This window comes from Calypte anna, chromosome 9 (genome assembly GCF_003957555.1).
Source record: "Calypte anna isolate BGI_N300 chromosome 9, bCalAnn1_v1.p, whole genome shotgun sequence".
NCBI lineage: Eukaryota > Metazoa > Chordata > Aves > Apodiformes > Trochilidae > Calypte > Calypte anna.
The window spans coordinates 6,082,649-6,103,417 of record NC_044255.1 but is presented as its reverse complement, the minus strand read 5'-3'; the positions used below and the strand labels follow the sequence as shown (position 1 = coordinate 6,103,417).

At 42.5% G+C, this 20,769-nt stretch overlaps 2 protein-coding genes across 2 annotated transcripts in view; one reads left to right on the top strand and one right to left on the bottom strand.

Annotated features, from left to right (window-relative positions):
- Positions 1-14,785, bottom strand: part of HS6ST1 (heparan sulfate 6-O-sulfotransferase 1) — a 166,836-nt gene extending 152,051 nt beyond the window's left edge. The window contains exon 1 of the mRNA XM_030456392.1: positions 14,056-14,785. Within this exon, the coding sequence (XP_030312252.1) occupies positions 14,056-14,573 (518 nt within the window). The 5' untranslated portion in view covers positions 14,574-14,785. The remainder of the gene's footprint in view (positions 1-14,055) is intronic.
- On the top strand, positions 14,730-16,901 carry LOC115598769 (BEN domain-containing protein 4-like). Its single transcript, XM_030456399.1, has 2 exons — positions 14,730-15,099; positions 16,806-16,901. The coding sequence occupies exons 1-2, from the start codon at positions 14,831-14,833 to the stop codon at positions 16,855-16,857; spliced, it is 321 nt and encodes a 106-aa protein (XP_030312259.1). The 5' UTR covers positions 14,730-14,830; the 3' UTR covers positions 16,858-16,901.
- Positions 16,902-20,769: the final 3,868 nt, after the last annotated feature.

The following is a 20,769-nucleotide window of genomic DNA, read 5'->3' as shown; positions in this document are numbered from 1 at the left end:
AGCATGCCATGTATGCCATAAAACCCGTGGGGGGCCTGAAGTCACTTACCCACTTCCACTGAGGCTAAAACACTGCACCTTGCCAAGCATCAGACAGGCTGAGCAGAGCAAAGACCTCCAGGAACCCACACCCTCACCTTGGACTGACTTGCTGCTGGACAGCCCATACTGCAGAGGGCACCCCCCTTCTCCCAAACAAGGGAGAGATATAAACAGGATCTAAATTAGATATAAACAGGAATCAAAAATACAGAACTACACAAAAGCTAAGAAAGCTAAATTCCATATTTAAAGCCCAGGATTCTGTTTAGTTCTGGTTCTAATTCAGTGTCTCTCTCCTTCCTCCCAAGTGACCTCAGAAAGTGGCTCCTGTCTCCTGGGCCTCCTTGTAAGTAACCCTTTGTATAAAAACTTCTTTAGAGCTGTATAGTGAGTGACATTACAAAGGAAAGGAAAAATAAGAGCACCCAGTATCATTCCAAGCTACTGAAGTGATTCTTGCTGTGACTATGTCCAAAAGTCTCATTCCTAAGGCCAGACTTCTACTCTCCCATTTTCTGTGCCTTTTAGGCAACTTTTCTAACGTAAGTTAGACATTTTTGTTCCTTGTGTCCGGGGATCACTTGGATACAAGTCTGGATACTCCTGGTTTCACAGAATTAAAGTGAGATGATGCACGGGGGTCAGGATTTCAGTTTTGAGGCTGTCTGTCAGATATTCTCCAGCAGCCATAACGTAGTCTGTACCTGTGTCCTGTTCTACCACTGTTATTTTACTTACAAGAGAGCAGAAGAGAACTCTGGCATGACAGAGAGGCTAGGTATTAAAATCAGAAATCCTCTCGGGAAGTCACAAGTCATCATCAATGGTTCAGCCATTCACATAGCTCAGTTCCTCCGCTTAACTAAATCTTACAGGCTCAGCCAAGACTGCCAAAAAAAGAGGTCTGTTTAGGGCTATATAGAGAGTTGCATTTGAGCCTCATCATTTTAGCCATGGAAGAGCTACAAGGAAAGTAATGACTGGATGGATATGAGCTTTGAGCACATTAAGCATGTTCTGCATTGACCTAGTGACTTGGGGGCAAAAACTTCCAGATCCCTCTTTACATAACCTCATAACGCATTGGTCTCACTTCTGGTCTCACTTCATCTCTAACCAAGCACACAGCACTTAAAAGTGCCATTCTCATGCTTGTACTGCTCCCTTATCCTGTAAGAACTGAGCCATGTTCTGAACAAAATGAAGAACTCATTTCTTAAAACTTGCCTGCTGCTTTCCCATACAGGCTTGGAGGTGTGATTTAAAAGCACAGCTCAGAAGCATAGAACTTTTATAGAGTTTTAAATGGAGCTTAAACAACTAGGCCTTTGTTTCATCAAGCAGGGTACAAAAAAATGTGACATGTATTGTAGTTAGTTCTAGCTTCAGCCATTAGCCACTTTTAAATTAGATGTAAGTAGGAAGGGGGAGGAAAGGCCAATAAACAGAGTAAATTGTTATAACCAGCTCCTACTCTGAGTTCCCTCACCACTATAAACACCTGCTTAATTATTTTTGAGAGCATGAGACTCCTATTCTTAATTACAGAAACCCTCTAAGATTCAGAGCTCCTCCTTACACCCAGTAACTGGGTTTGTTTGAAAGGAGGATTACTCTGATTTATCCTGTGGGAAGTTGTTAATGCCCACTCATTTCCCCCTTGTATTCTCTCCTCATTGACCTCAGAGTAACCACTTCACATGGAACCCAGTGTTGCTTTTCAAAACAGGGATATTCCAACAGTATCCACTATGTGTAAATCCTGGAGTGTCTAAGAATGTAATAACTGACACTTCTGGAAATCACTAGCTCTGTGTCATCTATAATAGGGGTTTATTTGCACCAATTACAAAATTTTAAGAATAATTTGAGATGTCCCAGCTCATACAGATAAAGAAACCTGCTTGAGTTTAATCCACCTATTTTAACTTGATTTGGTTTCAACTTTCACAAACATCCCAACACAAACACATGTTCCCATGAAAAGACACAGCAAAGAGCCATATAAATTCTTTGCTATATAAGTAATTCTGTTGATTTAAGAGAAAACTGTTCTCAGATCCTTTCTGGACAAGGCAAGAGCCTCTAAATCCCACTTAACAACAATAGTATAGTTGACAAATATAAATGTTCTTTGTGTTCTCATGAACAGTTATTCCAGTTTTGAGACTGGCCAGGCTTCAATCCAGAAAACAGACTTTTCATGACAATCCTCAAATAATTTGAAGAATATCCTAGTTAGGAAATGGGTGGGTTCATCCTGCCTGAAGTATTTGGCAGACCAGCCATCCCACACACCCCAAATGTTCCAAGAATCCATCCTTCAATTTCTTCAACATTTCCAGCTGGGTGTTACACTAACAACCAGTGTTTTACCACAGCCAGCTTGTATCCATGCAGCAGACAGGAGAAACTATTGATCACCCAGCAATGTTTATAAACTGCAGCTGCACCCTTCCTATTGTGATTTATATTGTAATTATAGTCCAACTACACCTCAAGTGTCAAGTCCTCATCCTCCAACACTCGCTAGAAGCACAAGGAAGAAATCATTCTCATCAAAAAAGCCTTGCAAGAGAAAGCCTCAGGGGGAAGTTATTTCCAAATGGAAGTAGCCATGCTGTGGGATAGTCTACAGGAAGATTTATTTCTGCATTTGTTTCATGATTTTAGAACACAGCATCTGATTGAGTGACAGGAGACGTCACAGTTACCTTTATGACCCAGGCCAAGCCAAGCTCACCCCTTCCACAGATGCTAAAACAGGAAAGACAACACTGAATAATCTCCCCTGTGGCAAGGCATGAGCTACTAGTGTAAGTACAAGGATAAGCACTCAACAAACACATTTTGTGACCATAAATTCAATGTCTTAGCATGTCCCATGGCAAGCAGAATAACCTGTAGCAAGACGAACCTCTTTTAGGGTACAGCGCTTCAAGGTCCAACCAGGTGTTCCAGCAGAGACTCACGAACAGCGCTCCGAGCCTACAGCCCACAGGGTTGACTAGCCTGGATCGGTGCTGTTGCTCTGAGAGCAACTGATCTCTCTGCTGGCTAGCTCAGGAGTGAGCCCCACCTGTGTCTCAGGCCTCACCTTTTATTGGCCCCCTGGTCCTGCTCATGCGCAGTGGGGGCCCACCCTAATTGGGAACAGGTGGGCTTGACACAAGCTCATGCTCACTCCCTGGCAATTAGGGGCACCTGGTTGCCTTGTTACACTACAATAACCTTTGCCTCTGTTTCCATCTTTATAAAAAGAACACACAATATTCCAGCTCAGCATGGCATTGGGATTAACTGTAGGGGAAATTTAGGAAGCCCAGCTTGTACACATACACATCCCATGTATATGCTCCTGAAGAGCAACAGCCCTTAGATACCTTCGCTAGGTAATAACTTTCTCATCTGTGGTTTCAAGACTGGGAAACTAATGTGATGCAGACACTCGTCCATTTTTGTGTGATCTATTTCAAAAGAGCTCCAAGGGCATGATACAGCGTACAGATAAAACCACCAGTGTTAAAATACTTAAAAAATGTTAAAATAATACTTTAAAAATGTTAAAATAAAAAGTAGCACTTTCCCTGGATATGACAAGCAGGCAAAGTTCTCTGCAACCTGTTAGAGACAATGCCTGGCTAGTCATAAATACAAACTGGTACTGAGGTTTAGCAAGTACCTTCCCTTTTTTAGGCAATAAAGAAATTTGCTGCTTGGTGCTGCTGCCTTCCACTGCTGTCCTGGGCCAGTCACAAAGAAGTTCTTTTAAGGGCTTTGGTGTCAGAGGGTGGTTCCCCCAGGCCCCAGGAGAGAATCAACCCTTGCCCCTGGGAGCCCAACTGTTTGGAAGGAACATAAAACCTGGGCTGAACAGTTACAAAAGCCAGCACCCCACCACAGGCATGGATCATCTTACAGCTTAGCAACATAAAAGCTGGCTGTGCAAATAGTGTGCATAACCTCGGCTCAGCACTGTCAAACAGAGAGAGAAACCTGCCTGAGCAAGCTAGGACAGACAGCCAAGTTCAGAACAGTTTCTACTGGCTTCCCTGAAGTACCTAATAATATGGGCAACAATCCAGTTTTTATAACACACAACTTCCACGCCCTTGGCTGAGCCTTTCAGTTGGTTGGAAATGGGATGGACAATTTCCTCCTGTTTCCCATCCGGTGAAATCCTATTAAACAAAACTGTTTTCATCAACCAATTTCAAAGGTTTAGCCAGAACAAGTGTACTTCTCCAGCTAACAATTCCTATTACTATAAGCACCGTGGAAACACTTCAGGTAACCACAGAATATTTCTTCCCAGGAACTGCTGGGTTAATACTTAGACAAGAACTGGCGGTGTGAGCAGAATCCAGGGAAACCTTCAGCAATGTTTCTGAGAAAGGTTTTAGGAAGACCTGAGAGATACAAACACCTGACCAACAGGCCTACAAAAGTGACATGACTTCAATCTTTGCTTAAGGACATTAAAGGACATGCAAAGCCATCTCCAGGCAGCAAGGATGTGTCATTCTTTGCCTTCATGCAACAAACGCCACGTTTGGCCACACTGATCCACTCATCAGGCTGCCAGCTTATCACACAGGAACCTGCTTCCTGAACTGAGAACACTGAAAGGGCTGTGAAAAACTTCTCTATCATAGTCACCTCATGGGAAGCCATTTCAAAGCATTAATTCTGATTTTTTTTTTTTGCTTCCTGTCTTGAGCTTTGATGGGGCTTTCAGGGTTTACATCTTCCTTTAATGCATTGCTACATGACAGAAGCTGCTATAAGCAGCATGTTGCAGCATAGAAAACCTTCAGAGCAGCTGAAGGCAACCTTTTCAGTTGTCTCAAGGCAGCCACAACACCAAGGAAAAAGTGAAAAAACCACACAGAACTTGCCAATTTTTCTTCCAAGGAGATGTCTAAATCATGTTATAAAAATATATTCTTAGCAGTTGCCAGTTCAAGTTCTAAATATGTTTTACAAGCCAGGGGCAAATGCCTTTAAATTTACTAAACTGCTTGTCTCACATACTGAATTTATTCACATTACACTTCTTAAAAGATTTTTCTTGCGTATCATAGTCTAATATTATTCTCTCCATCCCTGAATGTGTTTAAAAATTGTCTGGATGTGACACCTGGGGACATGGTTTAGTGATGGGTCATGAGAAATAGGGTAAGAGTGTTAGAACAAGGCTGAATTCAATGATTTTGAAGGTCTTTTCCAGACTGAGCAGTTCTATGATTACTCCTTTCAACAATCATAGTTTCAGCATTCCTACAAAAGTCCCAAGGCAAAGAAATTGGGGGAACAAAAGGCAAGAAATTAAAACTATATCTTCACTAAGACCAAAGACTTGATGGTTACTTAAAAGAAAGCTTTACTGCTAACTAAGAAGCCATCTAATACCTGAAAATCCTCATTTCCTCATGATTAACTATGGACTGATTATCTCATTTTTCTTTCCATCCCCATCATCAGATGCTCCTTTTACAATCAGAAATGAAGTACAACTCCTCCTGCCTTTTACAACCAGAGCTACAACTCCTGTCACTGAACAACTTCCTGATACTCCTTGTAAAATGAGTCCTCATGACATAGGAGAGAACCCAAATTCATACTGAGAGTATTGTGAGGGCTTCTTGACACACCCAAGTCACAAGAGATCACCTATAGTTAAGCTCTCTCTTAGTAGAAACAGTCACTGGCAGTGCTATATTTTTAAATCAAAAGTCATGTATTGTTTGGTGATTTTTATAATTTCAATATTTGAAGGTGGAATTTTCATACAAAAAAGAAAATTATGCTCTCATATAAATTGCTAGTCTCATATAAGCTTCTAGTGCACTTGTCTGCTTTTAGCCTGTCTGAATTCCAAACACTCAGGGTTGGAAATTGGTATTAAATATACTATTAAAGTACAACTGCTGAAAACAGTAATAGGCTAATTATGATTTTCCACAGGGGGATGGCAAATAAAGGTTGTGCAGATACTGTTAAAAAATAATACAAAGTCTGTTTGCAAAGTACAAGGAAAAAAAATCCTGGAACAATATTGAATCATTAGTGTTGAGCATAATACGACCTTTCAAAATCAAAGCAACAGCAGGAATCCTGACACATGTAACAATATGGCTGTTAAAAATACAGGACAATAATGGTGAAATTAATGGTGAAGTCTTTGGACAGGTCTAAGGCTCTACAGGCTATGTACACCAACAGAAAGATGCCATAATTCTTAAATGTTTATGGAAATCTGGTCAAATAAATCAAAGGAAAACTCCAGGGCAAATAAAGGCTCAAGATGATGTATTTTGGATGTGTTGCAAGTAAGAAGACAAACCACAACAGTATAATCAGTAACAGCAACTCCACTTAGATGCTTGAAACGAGAAGTTCCAGTTTTGTCCCCCTATAAAAGATGCAAGGCATTTCCTTACTGAAAGGGTTCCCCATGCATATATACTGGCTTTCCTGTGCAGTATAAAAGGGATGAAGTATTTCCCTTAATGAGGCTTTTCATCTAAATGACCCCTACTGTACTTGCTTCAGCAGGCAGGATAGATAAATCTGTGCAATCTTGCTCCTTGCAGAACTACCCAAGTCCCATCTGTCTTTTCCATTCCAAAGACAAAAAAAAAGGTAGAGGTGGCAAGAAATAGAAGAGAAAGAGGCAAAGAAGAGAAAAACGTAATCCATTCTTTTATGGTTTAAGGCATACTAACAGAAGGGATGGTCGATCAATTATGAGTATATTTTATGATTCTCATGCTCCTTATTCTTTCCCCATCTCCAGTAGAAAAGCAAAGCCTGCCAGAAAACCCCTGAGTCAGAATGCTGCTTCTTTTTGTCTTAGCTATGAGGCACTGATTTTTTTCTCCCAGAGCTTTGATACAGGGTCACAGGTATCCCAACTAAAATCACTACTGAGGGCAAGGGGGTCACAATAGGAAGAGCTGTTAGTTTAAACCAAATCAATCCCGGTTTTGCAGTATTTGTTTGGACAATTACATTTTCTGAGAGATCAGAGAGAAAAAAATACATTAGAATATTTTTTACTTTAGGCTGTTTAAGATTCTCTTAAACAATGCATGCTCTTCACAAAATCTTCTCTCAAAAGCCCCTGACTATTTCCCAGTAATCAGATATCTTATCCACATCTATGCCTAAGTAACACAAGAACCAAAGCTAAAATATAGATTAATTCCAATATGTGGTAGGAGTTTTTAGAAGGAAAGACATCTACTTAAGCATTTGTCCACAAACCAGGCCTCTTTCAACATCCCTGAAATTAGACAGTGAAAACTCAGCAGGCATTTTGAAACTCTAAGTAATGCTATTTGGCTAGAAAACCCATAAATCTACAAGATCAACATTAACCAAAAAGGAAACTTGGTGTATTTTAAAAATAAAAATGCAAAAGTGACTCAGGAAGCTCGGAGCCCTCCCCCCTCACACAGAAGAGCTCCATAAAAGGAACAGTAATATTTCAATCTGTGGTGAGTTGTAATCAAAGAATTCCTACTTAATAGGCTGGAGATTAGTTATGAAGCAAAATACAGGGTTAGATCATAAAAAGTTAATTGCAAATCACGGTTTTCTTGTTTAAATTGGCAGGAAATTGTGGAATATTTCCTCCATGAAAACACAGGTTAGGTATTATGTAGAATTTACCATTAAAGGGTGGAGGGAAGGGAAGCACAGATCAAAACAGTAATAACATGCTAAGAAACCAGTTACTTCTGAAAGAGACAAAATAAGTGGGCAGGAAAGGTCTGTACATTAACACAGAACTCTGAAATTTATGGCCAGCTTTTAGATGGACCATTTAATAGTTGGTTTAGGTTGTGAATTAGTATAACACCAGGTGCTATCCTTTCTGGGAGGACAATCAGAACAGAGAAGCTCCAGACTTTCATACCCTTAGCTCTACTCAGCAGTTTGTAGGGATGAAGCAACACGTATTTCCGAGGCTAGGAACAGAAATGAGAACAGATGTATCTGTTTAATACAAGTCCAAACTCCTGGACTCTATTAGGTAAACTCTACTAAGTAAACTCTAAACTCTTCTTCATTTGATGACCTCTCTCTGCATGGATCTTCTCTGAAATCACTTCTTCCAGTTATGAGATGTCTCTGGCTCCAACAGCCACACATCTTTTGGTAGTAATACACAAGAAAATCCACAGCAATCTCTTAAGCTCTGAAATTTGACACAGTGGTTGGTGTCAGACACCTACAGAGGTGTATAAGGCTCCCTGTGTCAGCAGGGTACTTTGTTAGAGAAGCAGAAGGGTGAAAAAAATATATCAAACAGCAATGATAGAAACTGTGTTGTCTTGAATCTATGCTAGAAGTTATGTTTTCTTCATACATTCTTACTTTAATTCCCTTTGAAAAAGTAGAGATTTTTTAATTTGTTTTTAAAACCAACTATTGTTTTGGAAACAAGAGAATCTGTCCCAGACTACTTCAGCTGTGCTTCTCCACGCCAGCACTAACGTCTTTCTTCAGGAAGATGTTTGCTTCTGATATTTAATCATCATTCCCTTCCACCCACATATCAAGTAAGACTTGAACAAAAAATCTTAACTCAACAGCTATTATAATTGTGATCATTAGGAATTAAAGTCCATGCTTAATCCTTGCTCAACAAAGCACAATTTCAGTTCAAAATTGAACATTTTCTCTGCTCTAATACTTCCTGGAGACACAGACATAAACCAGGATAAACTTTGCAGAGTTAAGACTACATCACTTTCGGGATTTCTTTAGCAAGCTCAAGTGTTCACTAAGAAAATACTGCCTCTTTAAAAGTATTACTACCACAGATTTTGTAAAGTGGAAATTTTAAATAGCCACAAAGCAGTGGCCTTGGTTCTATGACTGCCTGAAGACAGTTACCCATTTTTTGAGACATAGGAAAGCCAAAACCCATAAAAGACAGCTAGAAGACACAGAACATGTACAATACATTGAATAACCCAGACGTTAATAACTGAATTTAAAATCAGGAGTGTTCTATCTGTACAGTCACTCTTCACTTCTAGGTCAAAGTAACTAGAATACCCCAGCCAAAACCCCTCTGGCCAATCTCTGTCATGATTCTTCTGTGGCTCTGCTTGTCACTGTTGTGACTGACATTTGGGCTAGGAATATGTTGGCAGAGTAGGATTCTGGTGAGAGCAGGAAGTGTGGGCAGTGGGTACAAACATGACTCAGATAAGGCACAACAGCATTTTCACCTATGAAACAATCTTACAAAGAAGTTTTCCTAAATAACTGGGCCTGAATGACTTTCTAGAGAACAGGTTGCAGTTTACAGTCCTCCAATTTCTACCACAGAAAGTCAAAAGGTTCTGGTGACTGCTGAAGAAACCCGTGAAGTCCAACCCTGCAAATCAATTAATGAAGAGGCCACAAGAAGAGGCTGATCTCTTCTTCCTAGAAAAAAACCAAGACATCCTAGAGGGAAGGCAGTATCGTAATAATCTCTGTATAAAACAATCTCCTCTGGTAGTGATTTTTTAAAAGGTAATATGACAACTCACAACCTCATACCCAACTAAAGACCTTCACCGGTTTCCTGCTGGGAAGAAGCTTCCATACACATACTCCAGAATGTCCCACCCAGTCTCACCAGGTAAATCTGCAGGTAATCTACCAAGCAACATCCAATTCACATACTTGCAGATCACATATTATTTTTCACCTCAAGCCCCTACAGCACCAATGAATTCTAATTTTCTTCGAAAACACCAATTATCTTAAATCACAGATACTAGTCAAGAAGAGGCATGAAGTTCACAAGGTGCCACGACTCAAAAATCACATTAGTTTTCAAGAGATATATGCACATTAGAAATGCTCAGAAAAACAGGCTCTCTGTCCAGCACTTCAAACTAACAAAACAGGACCATTAAGCAGAGCCTTGAAAATGGAGCCAAAATGTTACACACTGCAATTTTTAAATAACAAACCTTAAAAAATTCATATGCACCAGTGTGGTGGAATACATCAGCTGTGCACTTACAGTGGAGCATTCCTTAATGATTGCTCTTACACTGTGTACACAAAAACATTCAGTTCAGTTTGACTGATAAAACTCAAGCCAACTCTTTTGAAGTATTTCTGAATTTTTTTAAGTGATCATCAAAAGGTTTTAACCAGCATATATTTTTATTTGTAAAGTGGGCAAGGTAAAGGGTAAAAAAGCAAAATCTGAGGTCTAGGTAATGAGTCTCTGCAAACTTCTAAGCAAAACCCCAAAATTACTACGTTATGATGCAACTTTTGTTTAAAGACTAATGAAAAACAGTCAAATGCATAGTTTTGCAAAATCAGGTTAGTCTAAGTATACCCTCAGGCAGGAGCATATCTAAGGACACATCCTTTTGCTTTGCCAACAAGAGGTGAAAAAATAGCAAGAGTAATTAAACCTGGTATACTAGCCAAAAGCCTTAGGCTCAGATAAATGCAGTACTTCAAATCGAAAGGCAGATATTTGAAGAGTTCCAACTTTCAGCTCCTTTTAGTTATCCTGTAAAATTAAAATATTTTCATGACAAAAATATCCAGCCAGTCAGTATTTTTTGGCTCTAAAAGACCAACCAACTTTACAGGTGAGCAGAACCAGCTGCAAAAGGTTTTGTGGGGTTTAATATGCTCCACATGCTAAAGATTAGATACAAGAATCAGAATACTGAAAATAGCTTTATACTGATATTTCCCCACCAGTCTCTAAGAGAAACCAGTCTGAATTGAGCTGCTGAGTGGAAAAAATGCCCCTTGCTCGCTGCAGATAGGTATTTCACAACTCCCAGCACGCAGGGATCTGCAAGAGTGATAAGCCAAAGAGCTCAAAAAGTGCTAACATTTTAAAAATTATTTGATAAAGCTTTCCATTCTCAAACAGTTGGTCTCTTGACAAGGTGTCTCTGCAGTTCCTATGCACACATGTAATAAAAACCTCATCCAGAACAGATCCCTGCTAAGGGACAGATACGTGGTCGGAAGCTGTGAAAGTTCACACTTCAGAAAAATCAAAATCTCTAAAAAGCTTACTGTAACAATATTGGAGGGGGGAAAAAAGGGCAGAAAAACCTCAGGATAAAGGGAATAATTCTCAGTCCTTGGCAGCGTAGGGTTTCTAATCAGTAAGTCTAACACAGAAGAGCAGAACAATAAAGAGAAACTGCACTGCAAATTTATGTACCATGCACAGGTTATGGAATGTAGTGCAACAGGGCATTGTTCAGTGATAAAACTGCATTCCTTACAAAGTTAACAGCTTTAAACTCATGATTTGTACATGTGAGCAATCCTGAATGACCTTCACGCTTTCCAACATTCACTAGAAGGCAGATTTATACATAATCACAAGTCAGCTGTTTTGTTTTGAGGGATAAACACACAGTCAGAAGAACAAAGGTTTAAACTTCCCATGAACTTGTGAATGCAGAGGCCAATACATGAGGTCTAAATGCTAAATTTGAAGACTCCTCAAAAACAAAGAGTAGATAATATTAGAATCTGAGTGAACTGTGCTGGAGTGGTTGTTTGGTGCTTTTTCTTTTTTTCCTTTTGAAAGACAAAGATATTTTCATAGTCCATTTCCATCACTAAACAGCCTCTTTAGCATATGCCTTATCCTGTTTCAACGTGAGATCCAACCTTCACAAGGGAGAAGGTACATTGCTCTTAGTGCAACAGACATGACAAAAAGCTATGCTTTTCTTAATAAAGAAAATTAATCAAATTTAAAAGAGCATTGTCTCTTGCTGAAAAATTTCTTACATGTGAAATAAATAACAGTTTGAAGAAACTGACTACTAAACTGGATTAGGACAGCATTATTAAAAAAAAATACAGTAGCTGTTCATTTCACCAAAACCATCCTCAGAATAAAATGAACAGTAAATTCTGCATCTAGTTTAACAGACCAAGGAGATAAATCTTAGGCTATCAAAAACTTCCACACCATAGTTATAACAAGGTAAGGCAAGAGATCACATTAAGGAGAAATATTTCAGGCTACGCAGAGACAAGAAGGAACAAGACAGGATTATTATTTTTTTTTTTTTTTGCACATCCAAAATCAACAGTTAATCATATAGAAGCATATAGCTCCAGATGTTCCAAAACAAATGGCATAAAAAAAGATTTTATTTATAAGCATCTGATATGAGGCAATATGCTTCTGGTTTTCAACTTTCTTTGAGTTGCAGTAATGAATTTAAGTGCTACTCTACAACCTGAAATGTCCTGTTCTCAGGTACCCATAAAAAAGCCCCAAAAAAACAACCAAACAGAAAACCCCAAAACAAAAAAAAAAAACCACCAAGAAAACAACAACAACAAAAAAACCATACCACACAACAAAACTGCTAAGTAGGATGACTGTATAGGCTTCAGAGTAAAACTGCCAACAGAGGCACACAAGGCTCTGAGACAATTCCTAAAACCACACAGGTCTTGATCTGAGGTTAATGTTTTGCCAGCCAAGTGCCAAGGTTCACAGAACAGGCAATTTTTTGTTTCTTTTTAAATTCAGATTTGAACTTCGTGCATTTTTCCTTAAAACACTTCACTAAAATCTCAACAGCAACCAGACTGGCTAAGGTTCATTTATTTACAGGTGTGTTCAACCACCTTATTAACAGAATAGGAAACCACAGGAAAGCCCAGATACTCAGTACTTTAGATAAATACTTCAGTTTGCTGCTCCTGAGTCAAGCAACATGACAGCAATCTAAGCACAGTACTTGGATGACTTACACTGAAACGGGTTGAAACCAGTAGCAAGCTTGTCAGAGACAATAAAGAGCCCCAGAGACTGCACATATCTCCAATGAAAGAAAAATTATTCAAAATTACTTATTAAAACAGAGAGAAAACAATAGTTATGATGCTGAAAAACATTTTCTTAAAGGCCACTTTTCACTATAGGTATTATATATGGTATCAACCAAATGTATATAAGTAAATATGTCATAAGAAAATGTTAGGATAAGATCTTGAACACCTTTAAGAATGAAGATTCACAGCCAAGAGCTTACAAAGTGTAACAAAAATACTGGTATATCAAGGAGGGTGTGTGTTGCGTTAGAGAGTCACCAATTTAAAAACTGTCTCCTGAAATAAGAGGCAGAAAGGCATACTGAGCTAAAAGAACAAAATCTTTGGAGATCTTAACGTAAGCCACTGTCTCTACCAGAGCACTTGAAACAGAAAATTCTTCTGAAGCTTGTAATTTGCAAAGAGACTCAAGTAGACATATAATGGAATAAAAGACCAGAAGCACATTGGGGAAGCATCGAGGGGTGCTTTAGGATCACTCTCCCTCTTCCGTGATGTACAGATGAGGGAGACACAAAGAACATGTTCATTTCTCCTTTCCCTAAAAGACTTCAGCCCAGGTCTCCCATCAAAATAATCCACAAGGAAAACACGAAAGTGTCTAAAGGACTTTTTCTGCAATGTGCTTTCAAAACTACCAGGCTGACAAAGGAATGTAAGACACCGGGGTAAGCGTGAGGACTGACGAGCTCGTGTGCAGCTCCCTGGAGCACTGTTTCAGTGGGAGGAAAAGGGGTGCACAGATCGGGGCAAAGCTGATTACACAGGTAAGCTTGAGGCTGGGGTTCGGTGCAACGAGAAAAGCGAGTAAGTGGCACAAATACAGAAGCTTGCTAAGGTGCCCACGGAGGGTCCTAAAGCATAACACTGAGTGTGCAACGTACTAGGTACGTGGGAGGTAAAAAGCCTTGTATTTGCTTGGGAATGCAGAAGGAAGGTGCAGGGCACAGCCTGGAGGGCGGGAGGGGAGGACAGGTGAACCGGCTAGAGAAAGATTCCGGGCAGGTCGAGGCACAGCACGTTAACACCATCCTCCCTCCCTCCCACCGGGGTAAGGGGGGGAGCTCAGCGGTGGGAGGGCTGGGGAGAGCGGCTGCAGGGGTGCTCGGCCCGAGGGACGGCGGGGAAGGGGGTTTGGCGGCGGGCCGGTACCTGGGCGTCTTAGCAGAGGCGCTCTCCCGGCGGTCCAGCACTCCGGGCACGCAGTTGGTGAGCTCGGTCCAGTCGGCGTGCAGCCCGCAGCTCCAGCCCGTGGAAAAGCGGGAGAAGAGCCACGTCTCCCGGCGATTGGGGCGGTAGCAGGTGCACTTCTTCTGCCCGGGACGGCAGTCGCAAGGCACCTCCAGCCGCACGTTTTGCACCAAGTGGCGACCGAAGGTGGTGCCGCCGGTCTTCTGGATGTGCAAGAAGACTATCACGTCTTCGCCCTTCATATCGAAGGCGAGCTCCCGCTCCAGCTCCCGCACGGGGAAGTAGTACTTCTTCACGTAGTGCGGGTCCGGCGTGGGGAAGAGGTCCAGCTCCTCCGAGTAGGAGCGGCCGCTGGGGGAACCCAGGTTCAGCCCCGGCCCCACGTACTGGTACAGGATAAGCATAAAGCACACCGAGACGGCCACGATCAGCAAGAACTTGCTGGTCCTCTCAACCATGGTCCTTCCCGCACGCTTCATGTGTCACCATCTCCCGGGGCTTCCAGCGCTGAGCAGACGGCGGCGGTGCCGAGGGGCGGGCGGTAGAACCAGGCGCCTGTGCCAGTCGCCTCCCCCCGCTGCTCCCCGGAGGCAGCGGGCCGCTCCCTGGCTCGCCTCGGCTCCCCGCCCGCCCCGCCGCGGGCAGCGCCGGGAGCGGGACGGGGGCAGCCCGCAGCCAGCCGCTCCGGAGGAACAACTTCGGAGAGAGGGACAAGACGAAGGCGGAGAAGACCGAAATGCTAAACCGAGCCCCCTCCCTCCTCCCTCTTTTCCTTGCGCTTCAGGAAGCCAACCCCATCCCGCCGCTGCCTCCGCCGCCGCACTCCGCCGTGCCCAGTCCCAGCGGCACCGGCACGGCAGTGCCCGCCCCCTCCGCCGGCTGCTCCTGGGCTGGGCTCGGCCGGCAGCGAGCGCTTCCTGCCCGCACCGCCCCGCGCCCGGCATGCACAGCGCAGACACCGCCCCGGTCCCGGGCACACAGGGAGCGGCCGCGTTCAGCTCTCAGGTTGGAAGCTCCGCCCGCAGCCTTTCCCCGGCCCGACTGCCCGAGCCCCGCGGGAGGTCTCCGTTCGGTCGCGATAGCCCGTTTCCCGCAGGGTCATGGCTCAAAGCACTCGCATGGCACAGCCGGTGGGGCTCCGAGGAGGCACGCGACTCGTGGGCTTCAGGGGCGGTCTCAGTCTGCCACCTAAATCCCAAACAGGCACACCTCGGGCTCTGTGTTTCTTCTCCCTTCTTGAAACAATTGTTAAGAACGAGAAAAGAGGCGTGAAAATGGGAGCAGGCTTCCCCAGGTGTTTACAACTCCCGCTGTGTCTGCCACATCGGCACACCACAAGCCTTTTATCCCCAGCTCGCAGCTGGATGCAATGTAAAAGCTCTCTGGTGGCACTGAAGAGGGTGATGTCTGCGGGCACAGACACCTGGACACCTCCAGCCTGCTAATTTGGAAAGAGCACGTGAAGTGGAGGCAAAAATCCACAGAGCGTGGGGTTTGGTTTTTTTTTTTTTACAGCAAACTTAGCCAGCCAAATGCTTTGTGCTGATCTATCAGGCAGCCTTCCATATCCATCCTGCGATAAAGTCTCACAAATGAAGCAAAATACTGGAATACCTGGAAACCGCCTGGTTTCCAGCAATATCCTCTGCGGGGCAGCGGTCACCCGAGGGGCTGTTGCCCTTAATTCTAGTCTGAATCACTTTACCCCAGTAGGATTCTCCCAGGAAGGTGCGAGGGTCTCCCAGGTTTCTGTCAGTCCGGCACAGACAGACAGACGGGATTCGCTGCCACAAATTGTCCCCAGAAGCCACTGCCAGTCCCCGGTGAAAGAGCCCATGTCAAAGAGCACAGAGAGGCACAGAAGTAAAGGCAGTGGTGCCAGCACATCGGATAAACCTGAGTGACTGTGCAGGATCAATAATATAAAAAATTGTTAATTTCTAGCAAAAAATCCCTAACTGAAATATGGTATCACCAGTAATTACTATTGGTAAAAGTTTTCTTAAATTTCCAACTCTTTAAAACAGAAGTTGTGACATTTTAGTGCTCCAGCACTAATTCTGCCTACAGATTGCACTCCCTAATCCCAGCTGTGTCATGTAACAAGTGTAGCCAAGCTGATGCTGATGAGCCATTGTTAAAGGGAGAGTCACATTTTTAAGTATTTAGTAGAAAATGAGATACCAGACTGATAAATCTGCTAGATTTTGAGATGGCTGTACTTGTGAGTTCTTCCCAAACAAGTAACAATAAAATGTTTATAACACCCCAAAGCATGATGTATTTGTGTTCAACCCATTTATTTTGTTTCATATTTTCCTCTTAAAAGTCTGCTTTTGATTTCCCTCCTCTTATGTACACTAATAACTCCAGAAAACTATGATGTCATTCTTAAATATGACGTTCAGCTACAACCAGAAGCATAGTGTAAGCCCAATTTAAAGCTTTGAAATTTATATTATGGTTTGGGAAACAGCAGCCATGAAAGTGAGGTTTATATACATGGTTGGACTATATGCTGCAGTATAGAAAAAGCAGAGCAGATTTTAGGGTTACAATTGTGTTTGCCTGAACTTATAAACCTCTAAATATTTACAAAGAGCAGAACTCTGATGAAGTCACCCCTTAAGTTAATTCCAGTTGCATGAGCTATTTATTGTTAAGGAGCTGTTTTAACTGTAAGATATAAAATCTTTTGGCTTTTTTCTTAGGTATACAGATGAAGATATTCCAGTGGATTTCGTCACCGATTTATATTTGTGACAAGCATAGTTCCTCTTAGTTTGCAAAAGAATGCACTGAAATGCAATCCATGAAACATAAACAGACCACAGAGGAAAATACTGTTATGGCTGAAAATCTGCTGTTTTCTTTACTGAATGTCCTGCTTTGGGCCAGGACTGTGACACTGAGATACCTTCCATCTAGAAATGGGGGATGAAAAGCGTTCTGGAAGTGCAGGGATTACCTTTGCCATTCTGATCTATACACACCCATGGAAATACACCACATCCTGCCTAGGAGACACTGCAAAACCAAAGCTCAGGGATCAACACTTTTATTCTTACTGACATGCTGTGGAACCCTTCCCTGCTAATTCTCTATGCTGCTTTGAAGTGGTATATCAAAGGTGCTTACAGGTATGGCTCGCTTAAGATGATCACTTAGGCAAATGCTTAAATCAGTCCCTATTTATATATAGTCAAGGTAAAATTCCCCTGAAAACAGTGATAAAGTAGTTCATTGCTGCATGGGGATTAAGTACTGCATCAGTGCTAGTTTAGATCAGCATATTTCTTAGATCAGAGAAGATCTGTGTGGAGTGAAAATAGCAAGAGCTACACATTCCCTGGACCTTCCATTGGGAGCAACAGTGGGAAGAGAGGAACAGTCCAAAAAATACAACTGCCACCTTCTGTTTCTGCCTGCCTTACTCTGGGAATTCACCAAGACTGCCATCTTTCCAAGTCCAGGAGCAGAACTCTCTTTCCTGGGAGGCAGTCAGAATGACAATTTGCAGCCATCAAGTTGCCTAAAACCAAGATGTTTACATAGAGCAAAAAACATTTTAGAGGGGGAAAAAACCCACCCCATAGGTATTTTCATCTCTAACTTGCCAGCTAGGAGAGTTGCTGATTTGTTCTCCCTGCATTTTTCTAGGCAAATGCAAATGCACCACCCCTACCTCCACCACTTACCCCACTGAAAAAGTTCTTAGACACTTTGGTGTCTATCACATCCTTTCCACACTCCTTGGGAAAATAAATGTTGCAATCCATTCCTGGCATAAATCCTACCCTCTTTTGCCTGTTGGCGTAACGTGCAGTCATCCCAGTGTACATTAGGATCCACTGTCTCTCCTCTACAAAGCCCCCAGTAAGTGACATGGAAATTCTCATAGTGCATCCTGACAAACATCCTTGTTCCACAAACAAGCATCAGACAGCAATGCTCCATCTCTGAATTTGTAACATTTTACATCACTTTCACATCCAGCAGAAAGGAGGTTCCATCAGCCACACAGTTAACCATCACAAGCAGCTTGGGTATCCATTTAAAAATCATACCAAATGGTGCAGCAACTCCAAAATCAACTGACTGAAAGCCAAGAATATGCTAACTAAACCTGATCTACATTCAACCTCTTTCCTACTGAAGAAAAACCTATACAGGTAAGCCAGCACTCATGGTTTATTTATGTTAAGACATTGCTAGGCGAGAGATACAAGGATTAAAGATATTATTACAGATAACAAGAAATAAACAAAAATTTTGCAAATGCACTTGAAAAGTATTTTAACATTCCTTGCTGCTGGCTACTGGAAGTCTAAATATTTACTTTAGGATCTAATGAAATATTCTGCTTCATATCTTATAGGGTCCATGTCTTCCCTGCAGAGAAGCTGAGAGCAGTGACTTTGTTTTGACATGGAAGTTGTCCTATTACAAAGTCCTACTGGAATACAGCAAGGTGCAGTACTCCCTGTTCATCTGGGATTTCTGAGGGCCTTTTCTTGATTCCCAGCACACAACCTCTCCCTTTCCTGGTCTTTCCAAGTACTTGCTAAGTGCAGGGACCAAACCTTAAGGACAGTTGAGCTTGCATCCACAATGCTGAATAGCAGGGAGAGCAAGCAGCACTTAGACTGATGTCCTAGACCTGTGTGATGGGATGGGTGCACTATCCTTGGGTGTAAATTACTAACACACACCCTGAGCTCAAGTTTTATATATTTGCAGTCAGAAATTAGATAAGAGAAACATCTGAGCTAACACTGAATTGCACAAACTGAGATATAGTGAGAGTACTGCTTATCACAGAAAGCCTTTTACAGGAAAACAGCAGTAACACACATGTTAAACTTGCCACCTCTGCTACCAAAACTTCATTGCAATATTTAGCTTAAAGCCTAATAAATAGTGGCAAGGGAAGTATAAAGGCTTTTTGGCACAAACATTAGACTGGTTTAACTTAGTGAACCAAAGCAGTTAAAAAACCCCCCATAATATCTCAATAAAAGCATCTTAAATAAAGTTTTACTACACACAATTAAGGAGTCAATTTACTTTGTTTCCTTTAGACAAGCTCCCTAACAGGTTGGAACAAACCACTCCCCTTGCTTATTCCAATCTAGATTTATTTTTTGCTGCTTCTTTAGAAATAATGGGCATGCAATACTTAGATATGCTTTGGTAAAATCTATGTGTGTGTAACCATGTGAAGTGTGAGGAGTCACAAATGGCAGGATTTAGCAGCTGGCCTGTAATATCAATGCTCAGATCTATAGAGCAGAGGTTTTCAAACTTATTTTGCTCATCCACTGCTGTTGCTTTAGTAGCAGTTCTTAGTCATACACATTTGCTCAGAGTGGCAGCTCTCACACACCATTTTCCTATTATACTCCTGTTGGAAAACCATTTTGGAAGCCCTGGTATAAAGACTCTGGGCCTTCAGGACCAGTGCTGTGTGTCGGCCACAGCACCACAGAGCTCTCACAGCCAGATAAATCACTGCTCCCTGAGTACATCCCAGTTCCTGGTCAGTCAGGGATGCAGGTACTGAAGAAGCCAAAATCTATCAGACCTGGGTTCTGCTTTCAGGCTCTTGCATATTTTTTTTAGGGCCAGTGGAATGGTTTGATGTCTCAAAGTCACCAAAGACAGTTTTCAAAAACTTGGCAGGAATCAAAAGAGTGAAGTCACCAACAGCTGTCCCAAACAAAGGGAAATCCAACTTCAGCAGTAGATCAAATCCAAATTTTAAAACTACCTTCATAGACCGTATGGTTATATCACCCCACTCACTCTTCTCCTGTGGATTCTGTGGAACTAAACATCCATGCCTTAGCAGGAGGTCTGCCAGAATGTGACTATTTATCTAATGCTTGTCTATTGTCTTACAGAGGGAAGGGGGATGAACTAGATCTACACCATGAGCCTCCATTTGCAGCTCACTGCCACAAGACCTTCTGTGGCCAGAACCAAGCAAAAATTGAGCTTCCCAAAGCTGCACTTATTTGCTGCTAAATAATAATTGCAGATGGCAGACCCAAGTATCTGTCAGGGTCTTAAAACATTGGAAAGGCCTTAGCTGATCTCCCAAAGTATCTAAGTATATATGGCCCTGTACTCAGCCCTGGTGAGGCCACAGCTTGAGTCCTGTGTCCAGTTCTGGGCCCCTCAGTTCAGGAAGGAGATTGAGGTGCTGGAGCAGGTCCAAAGGAGGCAACTGGGTTGGTGAAGGGGCTGGAGCACAGATCCTATGAGGAGAGGCTGAGAGAGCTGGGGCTGTTCAGCATGGAGGAGGCTCAGGGGAGACCTCATCACTCTCTACAACTCCCTGAAAGGAGGTTGGAGCCAGGGGGGGGTCGGTCTCTTTTCCCAGGCAACTCTCAGCAAGACAAGAGGGCAGGGTCTCAAGTTGTGCCAGGGGAGATTTAGGCTGGAGATTAGAAAGAATTTCTTCCTGGAGAGGGTGATCAGACATTGGAATGGGCTGCCCAGGGAAGTAGTGGATTCTCTGTGTCTGGAGATCTTTCCAAAGAGCCTGGATGTGGCACTGAGTGCCATGGGCTGGGAACCACGGGGGGAGTGGATCAAGGGTTGGACTTGATGATCTCTGAGGTCCCTTCCAACCCAGCCAATTCTGTGATTCTATTCTATGAGAAGTGCCTC

Coding starts and splice junctions, on each gene's coding strand:
- LOC115598769 (XM_030456399.1), top strand. CDS start 14,831: ATGCTAAACCGAGCCCCCTCCCTCCTCCCTCTTTTCCTTGCGCTTCAG. Junction 15,100..16,805: donor CGGCCGCGTTCAGCTCTCAG/GTTGGAAGCTCC, acceptor CTTTTTTCTTAG/GTATACAGATGAAGATATTC.